The sequence below is a fragment of the Terrapene carolina genome, unplaced genomic scaffold, assembly GCF_002925995.2.
Source record: "Terrapene carolina triunguis isolate 2854851 unplaced genomic scaffold, T_m_triunguis-2.0 Scaffold62, whole genome shotgun sequence".
NCBI lineage: Eukaryota > Metazoa > Chordata > Testudines > Emydidae > Terrapene > Terrapene triunguis.
In genome coordinates, this window is record NW_020664413.1 from 38,310,001 (window position 1) to 38,330,963 (window position 20,963).

Here is a 20,963-nt window from a genome sequence, read left to right on the forward strand (position 1 = left end):
CCCCCCCCCCCCCCCCCCATTTTTTTCTTACCCCACCCCCGGCCCCGCCTCAACTCCGCCCCTTCCCCAAATCCCCAGCCCTGCCTCCTCCCCCCAGGCTCTCAAGCCTAGGAGGGAGGGAGGGAGGGGGAGAAGCAGCGCACGCGCCGCGGCCGCTCGGGATCTCCCCCTCCCTCCCAGGTTTGAGAGCCTGGGAGGGAGGGGGAGCAGCGGCGCGCGAATCAGCTGTTTCGCGCGCCGTGGCACGCAAGCGGCAGCAGCAGAGGTGAGCTAGGGCGGCTGGGGCACATTTTTAGGGGCGGCATTCTGGCGCTGGCCATGCCGCCCCTAAAAATGTGCCGCCCCAAGCACCAGCTTGTTTTGCTGGTGCCTAGAGCTGGCCCTGGGTGCAGGAGGGGGCGAGGACTCCGTCTGGAGGTGTGGGCTCCAGGCTGGGGCCAGGGATGAAGGGTTTGGAGTGTAGGAGGGAGCTCCAGGCTGGGGCAGGGAGTTGGGGTGTGGGCTGTGGACTGGGGGTGCGGGCTCTGGGGTGGGTCCAGAAATGAGGGGTTCAGGGTGTGGGAGGGGGCTCAGGGCTGGGGCAGGGGTTGGGGTGCCTGCTCCAGGAGGGAATTTGGGTATGGAAGGAGGCTCAGGATTGGGGTTTGGGAGGGGGCTCAGGGCTGGGGCAGGGGGTTGGGGTGTGGGCTCTGGGTGGCGCTTACCTCAAGTGCTTATCTCAGGTGGTGGGAAGCGGCGACATGTTCCTCTGACTCCTAGGCGCAGGGGCGGCCAGGGGTCTCCGCATGCTGCCCCTGTCCGCAAGCACCGCCCCCGCAGCTTCCATTGGCCGCAGATCCTGGTTGGCTGCAGTGGCCGGCTCTGCATGGCTCCCGGAAGCGGCCGGCATGTCCCATTGGCTCCTAGGCACAGGAGCGGCCAGTGTGGCTCTTTGTGCTGTCCCAGGCACAGGCGCTGCCTTGAGCTCGGCTCCGCAGCTCCCACTGGCCGGGAACTGTGGCTAATGGGAGCTGTGGGGGCAGTGCCTGCAGACGGGGGCAGCACGTGGAGACCCCAGCCACTCCTGTGCCTAGGAGCCAGTGGGATGTGCCGGCCGATTCCAGGAGCCGCGCGGAACCGTCTGCTGCGGCAAACTGGACTTTTAGTGGCCCATTCAGCTGTGCTGACCAGAGCTGCCAGAGTCCCTTTTTGACTGGGCGTTCCAGTTGAAAACTGGACGCCTGGCAATGCTACCCTCAGCTCTGATTCCAGACTTCTGACTCTGGCTCTGGCATCTGACCTCTGACTCTGACCATGGGCTCTGATTCCTGGCTACCGATTCGAGCGGTCCTGACTCCAGCTCCAACTGCTAGACATGACCACCCATGTGTCTGGTCTCTGACACTAATAGCACACTGCAGCCTTCACTGTAAGATGAGGAAGCTAGTGTAATAACATCAAAGTATTAGGACTGCTGGTGTGCTAGGCCAGGCACCAAGAAATAATGTATGTGCAAGACATGGAGAGAGGAGAAGCAGTAAAACACTAGGTAAACTTAGTAAATTCTCAATAACTTGGCATTCCTGGAAATTGCAAAATCTAAAGTTTATATTAAACACATAAAGGGGACCTTTTCTCCCAGAGTGTAATCAACACATTGAATTCTCTGCCTGAGGAGATACTGGAAAAAGCCACATATAGAGCTTATTTGTATTTGTTTTTTGGATTTGTTGCTCCTTTGTAGTTACACTGACATAGAGACACTACACCAGTGTAACAAGTTCCTTGAGCCTGTGTAGCTTTCCCCAGTTTGAAACCCATCTAAAACCAGTTCAGGTCACTTTTTGCAGCAATGTGTCATGTACTCTAGACGTTTGCACCAATATAGCTACATCAGTGTAGCTACACTAGTGTAAAAATGTTAGTGTAAACAAGCCTGTGATAGCTGGGATTCAAGAAAAAAAAAAATCACCTGATGGTTACCTCCATATTTCCATATTCAATATAAAAATGACAAATATAGAAACAGCTTTTCTTTCACTATTTTTAGTAACTTCTTAATTGTACTGAGTATAGACTGAGAGGGAGAACAATTAGCCTAATTTGAGCAAGTTGCTGTTCGGCTCAATCGACAGCAGTATTCTCACAATATAGAATGATAATGTGCTCCTAGCAGTCCCCTTTCCGTGCACCTCTAGTGGATGCCCAGGTAAAAAAGATCAGTTTATACTTCCCAAAAGATGAGATTACTCCAGTGTTGAGGACAAAATTTCTTATCCTCTCAGTAAAATATTGAAAGATGGATCTGAACCAGAATCTTAGATACAGACACACTTTAAATGTGGACTCTGAATGTTCTGGCTCAATCTTATCTCTAGTGCCAATACCACTTAGGATGGTACCACCTGAAAAATTCAGGATTTTAAAAATCTAATGTAAGTAATATTCCTGTGCATTCTAGCTGACTGGCTTCCCCTATCAAGACAATCAAATGGCAGATACTAGTAAACTTACATGATTCACTTATGATTTGGGATTATGTTTTTCTCATTTCTGATTATGACCTTTAAATGTGAACTGGAAAGTTTTTTGGTTAAAAACAATAACAAACCATTTATTATCCCAGATCACTAACAGAATATAGATCCATAGATTCCAAGCGCGAAAGAGACCATTGTGATCATCTAGTTCAGTGGTTTTCAACCTGTGGTCTGCAGACTATCTAAGACTTCCAAAGGAGTGTGCACCACTATTTGAAAGGTTTTAGGTGTCCACAAATGAAAAAAGGTTGAAAATCAATGATCTACTCTGACCTTTGGTATAACATAAGTCATAGAACTTCCCCCAAATAATTCCTAGAGTGTATCTTTCAGAAAAAAAATCCAATCTTGATTTTTAAAATTGCCAGTGATGGTGAATCCACTATGACCCTTGGTAAATTATTACAATGTTAATTACTTGCACTGTTAAAAATTTGTCTTCTTTCCAGGCTGAATTTGTCTAGCTTCAATCTTCAGCCATTGAATCGTGTTTATACCTTTCTCTGCTAGGCTGAAGAGACCATTATTAAATATTTGTTCCCCATGTAGATTCATATAGACTGTGATCTAGTCACCCCTTAACCTTCTCTTTGTTAAGCTAAATAGATTAAGCTTCTTTGATTGTCACTATAAAGCAGTGATGGGCAACCTGCGGCCCGTGGGCCCCATGCAGCCCATCAGGGTAATCTGCTGGTGGGCGCCAGACCGTTGGTTTATATTTGCACATCCTCCCGCAGCTCCCAGTGGCTGTGGTTCGCTGCTCCCGGCCAATGGGAGCAGTGGGAAGCAGCAACCAGGCCCATGCCACTTCCCGCAGCTCCCTTTGGCTGGGAGTGGTGAGCTGTGGCCATTGGGAGCTGCGGGTGGACGTACAAATTTAAAGGTGGCCCACCAGAAGATTATCCTGACGAGCTGCAGGTTGCCCACTACTGCTATAAGGTATGTTTTCTAATCCTTTAAACATTCTCGAGGCTCTTCTCTGAATCCTCTCCAATTTATCAACATCCTTCTTGAATTGTGGAAACCATATTCCAGCAGCAATCGCACCAGTGCCAAATACAGAGATAAATAACTTCCCTATTCCTGCTTAATATTCCCCTGCTTATGCATCCAAGGATCACATTAGCACTTTTGGCCACAACGTTGCATTGGGAGAGCCTGTTCAACTGATTATCCACCAGGGGCCCTATATCTTTTTCAGAGTAACTGCTTCCCACGATAGAGTCCCCCATCCCGTAAGCATGGCCTACATTCTTTGTTCCTAAATATATGCATTTACTTTAGCTGCATTAAAATGTTTGCTTGCACCCAGCTTACTAAGTGATCTGGATTGCTCTATATCAGTGACCTGTCCTCTTCATTATTACCATTTCCCCCAATTTTTCTGTCATCTACAAACATTATCAGTGGTGATTTATGTTTTCTTCCTGGACATTAATAAAATTGTTAAGTAACATAGTGCTAAGAACCAGTTCCTGTAGGACCCCTCAGAAAAACACCTGTTGGATGATGATTCTCCCATTTACAATGACTTTTGAGACTTATCAATTAGCAAGCTTTTAATTGTTTAATATGTGCCAGGTTAACATTATATTCTAGTTTTTTAATCAAAATGTTGTGTGGTTCCAAGTCAAACACCTTACAGAAATCTAAATACACTACATCAACATACTTCCCTTTTATCAACCAAACTTGTAATCTCATTGGAAAAAGATATCAGCATAGACTTAAACATGGCAAATCAACAATTTTAATTTAAAATGGGATAATCAGCTCTTCTTTTTACTTAGTTAACACCTGAACAGGCTCTGTGTTTCTTTTGTATTAGGCATTGATGATGTTAACTACTATCAGCAAGACGGGAACGGAACTGTATGGTGTTGAAATGCCTGATTCTCTTCTATTTTATTAAAACAAGATATTTCCCACATTGATTTAGATGTTAGAGATAACAGGGAAAACACAAATTTAGGATTTGACAGGTAAAACGTCTTGTTTTACCTGAGTTGGGATAATATTAAGCTATCTTAATATGTGCAGAACTCTAGTATATCACAAGGGGGCAGTGTTAGAATACATAAGAAACAAGAGAAATTAGCTTCTGAGGGAACCTAGACTATTTCATACCAAAATGACTACCGGTAGTTTAAAAATCTCATCCAGCTATTTAATCTGTTCATTTTTTGAGTTTTAACCAGAATAGATTTCTCTGTTAATAGTAATTCTGTCCCTGTGATACAGAGAAAGATGCTAGCTGCTCCCTACTTCTGCAATAATTTCACTTGCCATTGAAATGGGGCAAGACAATTATAATGCAGAAAAGTGACAGAATTACATGTCCAGTAAATTTTGAGTGGTGTATGGGCATTTCCATACAAATTGTTTAAGTGTTGACTCTATATTTAGCAATGTGTAAGAAACGGAAGAAGATGTTTCTGTTTTAGTGATAAAAGTATTACACTGGAAGGCACGGAAGAATTTTCAGTGGATTTTCTTGCCCCTGTTCCTACTCCATTTATTCCCTTCTTTTATGGGTTAGGTAGTTGCACCTACCGTGATAACACTTGTACATGGGATTTGTACATGGAACTCAGCGAAGACTCCTCCTGATAAACAACTTCCTCGCCCTGTTATGACTTTGGTAGAATAAGGTCCTTACTCACTGTTGTAAATGGATTCTGTGTACAATTTTTTTTTCCTACAGTGTTTTTAAGTTGTACTGTGATAGCACCCAAAGGCCCCCATCATAATCAAGGCCCTATTTAGCTAGGTGCTGTAGAAACACACAGGAAACCTCCACATACTATAAATTTGTTAACTCCCCTTTGAAAATAGGCAAGTGTTTTTCAAGTGTCACAACTGTAATGCCTCAAAATGAAGCTGCGAGTAAGTTTTTGATAAGAGAAGGCCTCTAAGCAGCCATTTAGGATCATCTTTATTATTATTTTGTTTTTTATTGTCACAAAGTGTGCTAGACTTATAACAGCAGACATAAAAAGACACTAGGCCGGCCTGATCCTGCACCATTGAGCTTTGTCATTGACTTCAGTGGACACAGGATTGGACCCACTATCTCTTCCCACAAATGCTTACAATTTTAATGTGGACAAGACACAATGGAGGAAATGGGGCAGTGAAGGGCTAAGATATCTGCAAAAGAGTCACATAGGCCCTGATCCTGCTGCAGTCCGTGGGCATGAATCAGAATGCAGGACTGGGCCACAGTTACTAAGTTTAAGGCTTGTATGCGTTTTGGTGGAAATTTAAAGACCATATGCAGATAACATCGATCAAGTTAAAAATAGTGAAAATAACTCAATTGCTTATTGTAGGCTTCAGAGAAGTGAATTTACAGGTGGGATTTAAATGATGAGGGATGGGGGCTTGGCAGACCAAAGTAGGGGAGGCACATCGATCATAAGCACCTAGAGAATAATAGGGTTGTAAGGAATAGCCAGCATGGCTTTGCCAAGAACAAATCATGCCAAACCAAGCTAATTTCCTTCTTTCACAGGGTCACTGGCTTAGTGAATAGGGGGAAGCAATAGATGATATGTCTTGATTTTTAGTAAGGCCTTACATGACATTCTCAAAGCAAACTATGGAAATATGGAAATGTGGTCTAGATGAAATTACTATAATGTGGGTGCACAACAGGCTGAAAGATGGTACTCAAAGAGTAGTGCTCAATGGTTCTATGTCAAACTGGGAGGCTGTATCTAATGGGGTTCCACAGTCGTGGATCCAGTACTGGTCAATATATTCATTAATTATTTGGATAATGGAGTGGAGAGTATGCATAGAAAATTTGCAGATGATACCAAGATGGGAGAAGTTACAAGGACTTTGGAGGACAGGATTAGAATTTAAAATGACCTGGATGAATTGGAGAATTGGTCTGAAATCAACAAGATGAAGTTAAATAAAGAAAAGTGCAAAGCACTTAGGAAGGAAAAATCAAATGCACAGCTACAAAATGGGGAATAGTTGGCTAGGTGGTATTACTGCTGAAAAGGATCTGGAGTTTATAGTGGATCACAAATTGAATATGAGTCACAATGTGATGTATTGTGAAAATGGCTAATACCATTCTGGGTTGTATGTAAGACAAGGGCGGTAATTGTCCTATCCAGCACTAGTGAGACCTTAGCTGGAGTACAGTGTACAGTTCTGGGCCCCCCACTGTAGGAAAGATGTGGACAAACTGAAAAGAGGCCAGAGAAGAGCAACAAAAATGATCAAAGGTTTAGAAAATCTGACCTATGAGGAAAGGTTTAAAAAAAAATAAAAACTGGGCATGTTTAGTCTTCAGACTTAAGTCTAAGGCCTGGTCTACACTAGGACTTTAATTCGGATTTAGCTGCGTTAATCCGAATTAACCCTTCACCCGTCCACACTACAGAGCCAGTTAATTCGAATTAAAGGGCACTTAAAATCGATTTCTGTACTCCACCTCGACGAGCGGAGTAACGCCTAAATCGATTTTGTTAATTCGAATTAGGGTTAGTGTGGCCGCACACCACCGAATTACTGTGTTTAAGTTAATGGGGTAGTGTGGCCGCACACCACCGAATTAATGTGGTTAAAAACCGAATTAAGGTGCTTAGTGTGGCCGCGCACAATCGAATTTATACAACCTGTTTCCCAAATTCGAATTATCTAAATTCGGATTAATCCTGTAGTGTAGACATACCCTAAGACTACCAGAGGGGGAGTCTTCAACTATGTTAAGGGCTGTTATAAAGAGGACAGTGATCAATGGTTCTCCATGTCCACTGAAAGTAAGACAAGAAGTAATAGATTTAATCTGAAGCCAGGAAAATTCAGGTTAGATAACAGGAAAAATGTTTTGACTATAAGGGTAGTTAATCTTTGGAATGGGCTTCAAAGGGAGGTTGTGGAATCCCCATCACTGGAGGTTTTTAAGAACAGGTTGGACAAACACCTGTCAGGAGTGGTTTAGGTTTACTTCTTCCTGCCTCAATGTAGGGGCTGGACTTGATTTTTTTTTTTTCTCCAGGTCCCTTTTAGTGCTACATTTTTATAATTCTTTGATTTTTATAAGAGACTGCTTGCTCCAGTGTAAATGAAACAGTCTTTATATGAGATATGTGTATATATATGTATGTGATAACAGACTATTTGGAACTACAAGAAACTTTCATGCAGTTTCTGTTTAAATGTGAATTTTTACACATTTGCTGATCTGTGCATTACCAGAATTTTAGGACTGTTAGACTTCCATTTAAACCATGCTTGTTACACTTGAGCAAAGTGCATGAGATCTTTGCCTAATTTTCCTATGAAATATCAAAACTATCTCCTCAAGCCATCTTTCTTTGGAAAATATGATTATGCATATGTGACACAAGCCCTTTGCTGGATTCTATGTTAACTATGTAAGTAGCCCAATTGGTGTGGTACGTAAATACTTTAATTGGAAACTATAAGAGAAGTAGTGCTTCTAACAAACATATGATTATCTCCCAAAGCAAATTACCTTTCCTCATATAAAGAGTATTTCCCTAACAGTTTTTTCACAATGACCATATACTGTTTGAACTGCTATTCTAATATGGAAAATCATTGCCACCTTAGCTCTTACAGATAAGCCAGTAACTTGGTAAGAGCTTCTTTTCTTAGCAGTTTAAATGTATTCTTATGTGGATGATACTACAGGGACGTTTCTTCATAATACTGATTCTTCTGGTTCATTTATATCCTTTAGTTTCTGTGATTATATAAGGGAACTTGGCTTGAAGTAAACCTGAAATACTACCTGAAATAGTCAGCAAGCCATTGTGTTTTTAACACATCACCTTTAAAAATATAAATATTTGTACATTTGTCAGAATGATACGTAGCATCCAAAGGGTTTAGGTATGGGATGAAGGTGCAAAGGGTGGGGAAATAATCCAGTTTTTTTTAACTGAAACAACCAAATCACCTTTCCATCACAGATTCAAAACACTGAATAAACTTAACTTTCTAATTAAAAAAAAAACCCTTCTGCCCCCGCAAAATTCTTTTTCTCTTTCTCATTCTCTCTCCTTCTGTGAGATTGCTCACAGAGAAAGGCACTACTCCATATGAATGAGGGTGGCAGAATTTGGACCTTAGGGAATAAGTAATTCCCTTGTGCACACTACAGTCTGCCATGTTTGAAAAAGAGTGTTTCAGAAGAAGGGGAGGAGCATACATTGTGGATGTCTGGTGTTTGATGGTTTAAATTTGTGATTCTGATCGGTTCCATTGGATGTTACTACAGCTCTCTTATAACTGAGGATTTTTGAAACAACATCTTTCATCACATGAATCTTAAACCTGCCACTGAAATGCAGTGAACTTAAGTACATAGTCTGCGACCTGAACTCTCTATGATTTTACAGTGTGTGCAAAGAACATACAGGAATGGGAACAAACATATCTTTCCAAGTCCTTAATGCTTCTTCCTTTTAAATAACTATGTGAACCTTGGCTGGTACCTGGCAGATAGAACCTCCTGCTGCTTTTGGGATTTCAGAGGGGAACAGCAGCCTGAACTTCTAGCTGCCAGCAATCCTCAAGATAGTCTACATGAACAGCAGGAGATCCTTGAGTGTAACATTAATAGCCCCTAATAGGAAGCGTTCCTAGGGGGTGGGAGATATATAAACAGAGAGCGGGGGGGGGGGGGGGAATGGGACTCTGAAGCCTTGAAGAAGCAAGATGGGCTTGCTCTCTAACTGGCTCAGAGAAACCACTTCTCATGTAGAGAAATGATGGCTGGAAAAAAGCTGAAAGAACTTTCACTTGACAGAATCCTGGACTTTTCTTTTATGAACACATGATTCCTCAGGCTCCTTGACCTGAAAACCTATGGTGTTAATTTATTTCTTAGGTTGAACAGCTGCCTCATCAAAAGGTCTCTTAGAAAGTGACTCCTTAACAAACACATGTCCCTGTCTATCCTTCATCTATTCTGGTTTTAACAAGTCTTTCCTTTCATTGCTAAAACCCCCAAAATGTGGAGAGGTTTTTTTCCCTATTTTTGGGAGGTAAAGAGAGAGTAATAGATGTAAATGTTGCTCATAATCTGTCTAATTGGAAAGTTTCTATTTCTTCCATTCCATGAATCTAGTTCTGCAGTAAGGACAAAACAGAAGCCATTTACTGAATTTAATAAATAAAGCTGAGAGTATCAGAATCCTTGAGAACAAAATCAGTATGGACAATAAAGTCATTTCTTTGTACCCTCATTTGAGTGCATTGTTTGATAATGGTTGGATAGTTACAGGACGTCCCCTCTAAAAACATCATACAAAGCTTTCTCTAGGGAGAAACATTGGCTCTGGGTATAATGGGACTGCTGTGTAACCGCTATCTATAGAATCTTATATGCTCTCTCCCCACCCTCCTTCCCCCCCCCAACTGGTCACAGTTGCCTTCCTGGAAAATTTATTACCAACAGTTGTTAAATTTTGCCTAGATCCTTAATTCTTTTCCAAGACTATACTTATTTTATTTTTCTGACCGTATAATTGTATATGGAAATATCTGTACAAAAGCAATTTGCCATGGTTCAGGGAGCTGGACTATTATGGATATTTGTCTTTGTAATGCGATTACAGAACCACTTACTTGGTCTTAATAACATTTGCCTATTATCACGTATTGGATGCATGAAAGGAAAACAATGCAATTTTAAGCACAGAGAATGATGCTGAAATATGCTCATGAATCTCCCCTGGTTTATGAGCCATGGGCAAGAAGTAGGTACATTGCCAGAAATTACTGATTATATTTTGTGGCCATTTCAAGAATCCTAAATTTTAGAATTAAATCAAACCGTGTTACTAATGTTATATCAAGTAAAATGAGCTTACATTTTCTGTTTCCCTAGTAAACTACAATATATGCATTTTTTTATCAGACTATTGGTTGATTTGGGGCCTTCATTTCTAGTACTCTGCTTTTGTTTGGCTGCAGTAATGTCATTTATTTCAGAACTGTCCCAGGGGACTGGATGGTTAAGGAGACTGGACTATGAGTCTTTTCATTTCTAAGGCCCTGATCTTACAATGAGATCCATGTGAGTGGATTCCTGTGCTCATGTGGAATCTCACCCACTGAAGTCACTGAAGTGGATTTCACTGCAGGTTGGGGACCATAGTTATTAATCTGAATCCATTCCCAATTGTTCTGGACTTGTTACCTTAAAATGCCTGATCTGTGTAAAATGAGTTTATAGTTTTAGTCCAATTTCTAATGTACTAAACCATTGGCAGATTTACTGGAAGTCTCAGTCGAAAGGCCAAGAATTGATTTGATTTAGAGTGCACTGCCATCAGACCTTGAAAGATAGACAAATATATTATACATACAAGAAGATATAAATCCATTATTATTGAAAGATGACTTTGTTGAGAAAAAAGTTGCAGTCAAATATTCCTTCTGCTCACAGCAGCCTAGAAAGGGCAGAAACTTTATATACAAGAATTGTCTTTTCTCTCCTAGTCACCCCAGTCATTTTTAAAGGATCTCACTGTGACAGGTTGCCCCCCTTTAAGGTGCCACCTGATGTATTGGGATACCACTGAGCCCGCCTGTTCCACCATCCTGGGCCCCCTTCTAGGGCACACACCCCTGTGCTCCCTAGAATGGAATCTGTCCCCTGTCAGCTGTGGTCTCACAACTAACAGCCAGAACAGACCCTTCACTGGAAGCTTTGTACCCTCCTCTCTCCTCGAATTGGGTTTGCCTCCAGTTAGAGTCCATGGAATCTGCACCCACCGCAGCGGTCTCTAGGATTCCAACACTTTTTTTCTTTGGGCTTTCTGCTAGGACACATTTTCCTATGCATTTTAGAGTGAGTTCTGTTCCTTGCTTAACTGCCACTTCCTGGCAGCCAGCAACCTGCACAGACTCTTTATCGTCAGGCAAAACACTCCCATCCCCTGAGGGGATAGCCACCGGACAGGAACTGGTTTTACCCACCCCCATTCCTTTGTAGCAAACTGCTTTGCAGGGCTGCAGAGGAATTAGAGAAACTATCCCATTTCCTCAGCAGTTTCTGTAGCTTGGTTCTTTCCCTCTGGGGCTTCAGCACAAGATTCTTTCTTGCTGCTGACAGAGCTCTGGACAGCCTGAGCCACATTAAAAAAATCGTTACCCAAAAGAATTAGTGTAAGATTATGAGGAACCACAGCAACAGTTACTTCAGCTTGCAGATCCCCAGTTTCCATGTGCACGTTAGCCAAAGGCACAAGGATTTTGTGACCTCCTACTAACAAAAGCTCTGCCAGCTGTCCAGGCAGTATGTCTTTCTGCTGAACCAGGTCTCTCCTGACCATAGAAATTTCTGCACCAGTATCTCTCCATTCAGGGAATTCTCTGCCATTTACTCTAAAGGCTGTCAGGTGCTTGCTGCCTGGCTGTGCAGTGTCAATCTTTAAAAACCCTGTATGATAAGTGGCAATTGCCTGAGGTGCCTCTGTGCTCTGGAAAAACGATGAGGAGTCTGGTGGCACCTTAAAGACTAACAGATTTATTTGGGCATAAGCTTTCGTGGGTAAAAACCCCACTTCTTCAGATGCATGGAGTGAAATTACAGATACAGGCATAAATATATATTGGCACATGAAGAGAGGGGAGTTTCCTTACAAGTGGAGAACCAATGTTGAAGGCCAATTTAGTCAGGGTTGGATGTAGTCCACTCCCAATAAGTGATGAAGAGGTTGCCTTCTCTGTCCTCATATCTACTCTAGTGACACCATCATAGGACCCAGCCACACCATCAGAGGCTCATTCACTTGCACATCTACTAGTGTGATATATACCATCATGTGCCAGCAATGCCCCTCTGCCATGTACATTGGCTAAACCGGATAGTCTCTACATAAAAGGATAAATGGATACAAATCAGACATCAGGAATGGTAACATACAAAAGCCAGTAGGAGAACACTTCAATCTCCCTGTACACTCAATAACAGATTTAAAAGTAGCCATACTTCCAAAAAACAAACAAAAAAACCCTTCAAAAACAGACTTCAAAGAGAAACTGCTGAGCTACTATTCATTTGCAAACTTAACATCATCAATTTGGGCTTGAATAGGGACTGGGAGTGGCTGGCTCACTACAAAAGCAATTTTCCCTCTTTTGGTATTGACACCTCCTCATCAATTATTGGGAGTGGACTACATCCACCCTGACTGAATTGGCCCTGTCAATACTGGTTCTCCACTTGTAAGGTAACTCCCTTCTCTTCATATGCCAATATATATTTATGCCTGTATCTGTAATTTTCACTCCATGCATCTGAAGAAGTGGGTTTTTTACCCATGAAAGCTTATGCCCAAATAAATCTGTTAGTCTTTAAGGTGCCACTGGACTCCTCGTCATTTTTCCAAAGCACAGAGGCACCTCAGGCAATTGCCACTTATCCTTTTTATCCCATAAACACAGTTTTACATCATCATTAGACATAGTCAGGAACTGTTCCTGAGCAACCAAATCACACACTGCTTCAAAACTTATAATACTTTTTTCCGTTACCCACTTATCCAGTACATCTCTCATTTGGTTCACATAAACCACATTACTTAATCCAGCCCCTCTCTTAAGGCATCTAAATTTTACTCTGTAAGTTTCAGGTGTAATCTGAAACTGTTTCAAAACCAATTCCTTAAATTTACCATAGCTTGAAGCATCACTAATTGGCACCTTATTGAATATGTCCAGAGCTCTCCCAGTCAATTTTGCAACCAAAGTCATCATCTTTTGATCCTCAGGAATTGCATGGAGCATGCACAGCCTCTCAAAGGTGATGAAGTATTCAGCAATGTCCACAGATTTGCTGTATGCTAGACACAAGCGCTTCCACTTGTGAATTTTTGGAGAGGTGGAGCCCCCTGGGGGGGTTCTGTCTCCTCCACTCCATTACAGCCAGTTCATGCTTCATTTCTTTGTCTTTCAGTTCCAGGGCATTTTTCTGCCTGGCTGCTTCTGCTTCCATGGCTCTCTGGTGGGCTGCCTCTTTCCATCTGTTTCAATTCTGACTGTCTCTTATGCATTTTTTGCTTTCTTCTACTTGCAATCTGTAGAGCTCCAACTTTTTGGTAGCTTCACATTCACTCATTTTTATGCTTTTCCTTTCCTTACTTCTCTTGCCCGAAATAAGCAAACAGAAAATAACAAACCAGTAACCACTTTCCTAGAATATCAGGGCTGAAAGGGACCTCAGGAGGTCATCTAGTCCAACCCCCTGCTCAAAGCAGGACCAATCCCCAGACAGATTTTTGCCCTGATCCCTAAATGGCCCCCTCAAGGATTGAGCTCACAACCCTGGGATTAGTAGGCTAATGCTTAAACCACTGAGCTATCCATTCCTGCTTTGTCTGGTCTCTAGCCAGCACACTTAAAACTTACTTAAAATCACCACCAGTGTCTCATAGCAATAAACTGCGCACATAATCCTGCTTGACTATGCCTCAGTGATAGGTTTTCCCCCCTTTAAGGTGCCACCTGATGTACTGAGATACCACTGAGCCTGCCTGTTCTGCCAACCTGGGCCCCCTTTACCCTGTCTTGCTGAGCCGGGCTCTTAAGCCTCCACTAGCACACGCACAGGCAGGGCCACACCCAGCTGCAGAAAGACACAGACACTGAGATCAGCTCTGGGAAGACTCAGCTTAGGGACTGCAGACCCAAAGGTATATTTTCTTGCGTTGTATAGAAAAATCTGCACAGCACAAGCTCATAAAAATTCACCCTCTCCCTCAATGTGAAGAGAGATATGCACAGCTTCTTGGCCGCCAACCCCCAGATATGAATTGCACAAACTGGGTTATGTTATAAACAAGAAATAAGTTTATTAACTACAAAAGACAGATTTTAAGTGATTATAAGGGATAAAGCAGATTACTAAGCAAATAAAGCAAAACACACAAACTAAGCTTGATTCACTAAAGAAACAAGTTACAAAATGTAATTTCTCACCCTAAATGTTGAATTAGGCAGGATGCAGAGTTTCTGTAGCTCAGAGTTCCAGTTATTTCTTCTTACAGACTGGACCCCTGTCTCAGTCTGGACTCACCCCTGCCTTTCCCTTCAGGTTAGTTCCTTTGTCCCTTCAGGTTCTTTCAGCAGTCCTTCTTCTTGGGTAGGCAATGGAGGAGAATCGAGATCAGATCCCTCCTCAGCCCTTAAAAAGATTTACCTAAGGCAGGAATCCTTCGTTTGATCCCCACCCCCCTACAGAGGAAAAAGTACCAGCAGTGTCCAAGGTGGTATTTTGTATCAAGTGATCTTATCACCTGACCTGGTAGTGTCACAGCTACATCTCTTAGGAAGGAGAGAGATTAGTATCTTCACAGTCTTTTTGTTTCTTCCTAATGGGTCATTGAGGGTGATTGCCTACTGTCTGGTGGGTGTTCCCCCCAAGTACACACACAATTGTAATTGTTACATAGTCAATATTCCTAACTCTAGATACAGAAATGATACATGCATACAAATTGGATAATCACATTCAGTAAATCATAACCTTTCCAGTGATACCTTACATGAGCCATCTTGTAAAAAGTATATCTTAGTTATGCCATATTCATATCATACACCCCATATTCTTCATAGAAATATGGTTAACCTCACACTCATCATCACAGCTGCCTAAAGGGATACATGACCAGAGATCATGCCTTTTTCTTCCAAAGGTAGTGGTGACTCCTGTGCTGTGTAGTTTACAGCAAGGCAGATCTGATCCAGCTAGTGACAGGGAAAACAGAAGTCCTAACCACATTCTGAAATCAAGGCTTCCTGCACCACTGGACCAACACAGCCCTATTCTCCCACTCCAATGTTAAAATGCTTATCCTAGAAAATTAATTAAGACTCTAAGGCTGTGCTGTGTAGCATAATCAGCTGATAAGTGATATGAAACTACAGACCCCTTCAAAAGCCAGGAATTTAATACATGTCCTTTTTTATTTTTGATTCAAAGGATGCTGTGACAATATGTACCCTGGGAATAGGAACCGCTTTTGGAGAGTCAATTCTGGATAATACCCCTCGCCATGCTACTATTGTTACCAGGGAATACAGTGAGCTCCTTCGAATTGAGCAGAAGGATTTCAAAGCACTTTGGGAGGTAAAGCCAAAAGACTTATTGAACAATTAATATAGTTACAGAAAAGTGAAATGTATGTATATAATGACATCATGATTGTGTCTTAATGTGTTCAGTTTTAGCAGAGGAATATAATTTTGTAAACATTTTTTTGGAGAATGAGTTAAATCCACTTGTCCCTTTTTGATACTTCATCTTCTGCAAGATTACATATCCTTATTAATATTTCTTCAAAGACCATCCTGGTTTTTTTTGTCTTGACAACTTTGCTTAATAAGTTACTCCACAAATGCATTAGTCAGAATTTACTTTAACTGCTGTTTACTTCTCTCCTTAACTTATTTCATAAAATGAAACTAACTCAGATTAACATATTCATTTGTGCCCTCCATTTGCTGGTTTGTCAGATTTATATTTACATTTGACACCAGCTAGTCGAATCACATAGAGCCAGGCCCCGGCTCTGCAGCTGCACTGCCCCAGGAGCTCGCAGCCCCGCCGCCCACAGCATTGCGCTGGAGGCGAGGCGAGCTGAGGCTGCGGGGGAGGGAGAACAGCAGGGGAGGGGTCAGGGAGTAGCCTCCCTGGGCTGGCACTCAGGGGCCGGGTAGGAGGGTCCCGCGGGCCGTAGTTTGCCCACCTTTGTACTATAGCATGGGCAGGGCATCAGAGTGCCAAGGTACTGTTGAAACATGTCTGCCACTGAACACACTGATAGTGGCAGACTTTGCTTCATTGGTTGTGCTTCTGTAACTTACAGCAGAATTTGGCCCAACGTCTTTAGCGCAAATAGAGCTGTAGGAAAACACTTGAGCAAATATGTGAAGAATGCTGTTCCTGCAATGCTCTAGGCTCCATCTCACTACAGATTTTACAGTGTTTAAGTGCCATGCTTAACTACAGCATGCCTTGACTGTCTTGTAACTTGGTTTAGTGTTACGTTCACAGATGGCAAAACTTGTAATGCAGATGGAGTCTTGGATGTTAGTGATGGAAGAGAACAAACCTGGGCTCAGGTTTTGTCAGTTAAAATGTTTTTAGTTCACCTTTCCCTAGATGTAGGACAAGAGGTGTCATCTGTGATATCCAAGGGATTTCCTTTCTAAAAACAAAGTAATTGGATCTCATCTTTGATAAATGGAAAAAAAAAAACCTTTAGCATATGTTTGCTTTTTTCGATTCTGAACGTTGCATGCTTTTAAAAATATTTTCCTCTGTCAGAAACACCTTAAAGATGTTCTAACGAGAATTACAAAGCACTTTAAAAATGTTTTTCCTTTGCCTACTCTTACTTAAATGGTTGATACAATGCTGTTTATTTTTACAGAACAACTTTTATTTTTTATAATGTTTAAATTATAACAACCCAATACAAAAATGGTAGCTGCCATCAAGAGAGAGCTGTCTTGGGAGCGTTTAGCAGTCACTTTTCAGTGTATTTCTGACCTGTTAAAATTTTATACAAAGAATATTGGACATGCTGCAGGTGTCACTCATAGACTGTAGGTCGACTGGCATGTGCTTTCTGCGCACTTTGCAATCAAATTCTTTCTGAATCTTTGTGAAGTCTCTCTTGTGGGCAATATTCCTGAACGTCCTATTCAACAAGAATGCTGAAGAAGTTAGCACTAGTTGGTAGTTTAGGATGTATTAGCAGGACTTGAAAGGGGTATTTGGGTTTTGCAAGGCCGCTTTTGTCTCTATGCAGTACATTAATTCCAAAGCCACAACATATGTGGCAGCTAAAAAATAAAAATATTCTTTACAAAGAAGATAGATATTCAAAATATATGTGATTTCTTTATGAAAATCTCTGAAAATATTAGTAATATTATAATGATATTTTCATTGTACCATAAGGGCACATCTTTCCTTTTACAGTAACTTTTTCATGAGTTGTGGGATTGGTGTTGTTCAGGGCTTGTTCTAAGATCAGGTCACCTTTGTTTAGCCAAAGCAGATTTTGGCAAACTTGTTCTGACCGTGCCGTTCCATAACTTCTATATTTGCATTTATTAAAATGCTCTACATAACTAAGAATGGTCTACAGATTAGTTTTCAGTGGTGTCCTGGGAAAGACAAAAGAGGGCAACCATGTCAGCATCATTGCAGCAAATATCTTCAGGAAATTAATATTAAAATCCACTGCATACCATTTTCAGCCCTCTGGATAACTAGAGCTGAACTGCAGGGGTGGGATGGGAGAAACTGTTTAATTTCCTTAACAAATTCAGGAAGAATTTTAAAGTAAGGCTATCTTTATAAAGTCACACCGTGGTGCCAATTTTGAATCAGTGCTATTTTTGTACAATTTTCTCTGTATATGTGTTTAAATCAAATTGTAAATTGGTTCTATGCCTGTATAAAGTTATACCACTGTAAAAAACAATATTATTGATCTTCTATATTGCTTCATATCCCAGGACACACACAACCTGATAACATAGTTAACGTGTATTTGGCTTAATACAGAACCTGTGACTCTTATTTTAATTAGTGTAGGACTTCATTGAGAATACTTGACCCTCTATCTGAAAAGTAATAGATTTACTTCTATACAGATTGGGGGGGGGGGCTTTTTTCCTCCCTGAATTTTATAGACTTTGTATATATGGAAATACAGTAGTTCTACCAGATATGTGTAGGAGGGAAGGCAGCTTGTGTTTCTTGGGAAAGAATATTTGAAAAAAATAAGATATTCTTTCTGCCCTTTAAATACAGACAGGATCTTCTATGACCTCCATTTTTAATACTCAGGGAATAAGCCAGTCAAAACAGATGATATCGTCCTGATAAGAGCAATTACCAGTGAAAATGGTCTAGTCTTTTCTCTGATGACTACGTCTGTTTAAGCAGCACCCTGTTCATGAACATCTGCTCAGCCTCAGAGTGTGCTCATCCTCAGAGACATCTAGTTTTACACCAACAGCTGCTGCAGCACATTGGAGAAGATGAAATCTCTGGCTAAGTTCTTACAGTGAGCTGAACATTATTGCTTGACAAAGAAGCTCTAGGAGGAGTCCAGAATCTCCAGTGTCATGCTTTTGTGCACTGGCTTATCTCTGGTCTTCCTCTTCAAGGAGTGTTAACACAGTCAAAAAATATTCTTCATGTGAGAACTTATTCTTCGCTCTGTTAGCACTAGACTTACATGGTGTTTTATGAACGTATACTAAGAGACATTCCCTATCCCAAAAAGAACTTACTTTTCCTCTTTGGCATTATCAAGTTAGTACAGAGCTACTTCCTAGCCCTGAATACTGCAAAGGACTAAGAAAACCATATCCAAAAATAAACATAGAAGCAGAAACTACACACCAGGAGCTCTGGTCACGCATATCCTGTTGGGTCTGTGGTTCACTCCGCCTCCAATGTTCTGATTCTTTTAGACAGACAAGGAAAGAACTACATTTATTTGTATGGTGTATCTGTTATAGGAGTTCTCACTACTCTGTCCTCAAGCTTTGTCCTTTCATGCAGTTATGAACTGACTCAAACTAAGACAGGAAGGAAGTGCATCTGCTGGGAGGTGACTTATTTTTAGAAGTCTTTCCTACTACTGTGAATTGCTCAAGCTTCTTGGATAATGCACAAACAGCTAGTTTCCTCTTCTGTGGAATAACATACATTCCCTGAGAGATATTTGATCATGATTAAATGAAGAACTGATCTTTACTTGGCGTGCAGTAACTTTGGAGAGAGAAAGAGAGCTGGCCTCTACAAGGTCAGAATGAATACTTTTATTCTTTTTATTTGCATTCAGCAGCATTATACACATTATAGCCTGATAAATAACAGTGTAACTTGTGTCCTGCTGTTGCCCTTCCGATGGTATTCTAGTGGACCTCAGTGTGTCTCACTGCATTGAAATCAGAACTTCTGAAAAAAAATGCTTTCTCTTGGAAAGTGCTAATGTTACCATTTAATGAGCTGGTCAAAAATGGATCCTCTGTGAAAACACAGGAATTTACAAGTAGATGCAGTGGAAATTTGTTTAAGAAATACAAATATTGAACTGTGTAGTGACTTGAATGTTCCATAGTATTAGATGTGAACTTTTTGAAAGGGTTGGTTAGGTTCTCAAATAATCAGATTAACGGCAATTACTTTGCCCTCAGTGCACATGTACATGATGTCTGTCTGACCTTTCTAATGCAGTCTTCATTTTAGGATGTAGGCTCCAATTTTATGTCAGTGGGACTTCTGTGTGGATCTTAACAACAGGCTGGATGTGTAAAGATTTTCATTCATTTATATTTTCCATTTGATCATTCTTCTTAAACACAGCAAATGAGTTATTTATCTAAACAGTACTGTGTCATTATTAATTGCATTTAAGTGTTTTGGAATTAAATACAGTAGGCTATTTCTGAGAGGTAGGATTTCCCTTTCCTCTTGATAAGTGGAGAACATACATTAAATATTGGTACAGAAGAAGCTTATGTTTTCTCTGTAGTAGAACCTTTCTCAGAATACTGTTTCTTGTGTAAGGAATACTGGGAATCCCGAGTCAGTATCAGCACTTTCTAATTCACCTTTTCACCATTGAGTATTGCATAGCTGATATGTTTCACAGTTAATTTGAGAGGGAGAGTAAACTAGATACAGGAAATGAAATATTGAAATAAAAATGCAAGAGAAAAATCAGATTCAAGTCCAGACACCTAAATGATTTGGCTGATTTATGGTATACTATTTTGACAGTTTATTGCTCAGTAATCAGTTGCATAAATCATTACTATAATTTATTAATTTCCACTACGCAAGTACAGTACAGATATAAAACCATATAATTAATAAAGTGAATATTTAGCTTAATGGGATGATCAGGTGATTTAAAATAGTGAAGTGTTTGAGACCCACATAAGTATAAAAAGTATGTGTATGGAATACTCAGCTACATGTAACCACTTAATGGCATCCTCTTCATTAGCTGCTGAAACTCTCCTTGGATAGTTCATTTCTCTCATATGGGTTTATTTAAGAAATGGAAAGGAGATCAGGTTATAGTAGATTGCCGTCTGAGCATAGCATTGGGCAACCTGTCAAATACTTGTTTCATCAGACTGAAGAAGAAACAGTCCATGTAATAAGGCAGACAACACACATGACAGGAAAATAAAAATATGGAGAAGTACAAGCTTGTAAAATCTAGTGTCTTGCGTAGTTCAGAAATACACACTTGACCATCAGATGCTTGTGCAAAGGAACAGAGCTAGTGTGAGAGATGCTGAGAAATGTAGTAGTGATTGGCAGACAGAAGATTGTTGCTGGAGTAACACATTAAAAAAGTCAGAGCATATGCTAATTACTAATATGACAGTAAACACAGATTT

The 20,963-nt window shown here is 41.0% G+C and overlaps 1 protein-coding gene across 1 annotated transcript in view; it reads left to right on the forward strand.

The window, feature by feature from the left end:
- Window positions 1-20,963, forward strand: part of RAPGEF4 (Rap guanine nucleotide exchange factor 4) — a 228,390-nt gene that overhangs the window by 39,020 nt on the left and 168,407 nt on the right. Inside the window, exon 4 of the mRNA XM_026647574.1 lies at window positions 15,502-15,648. Coding sequence (XP_026503359.1) covers window positions 15,502-15,648 — 147 coding nt within the window. The remainder of the gene's footprint in view (window positions 1-15,501; window positions 15,649-20,963) is intronic.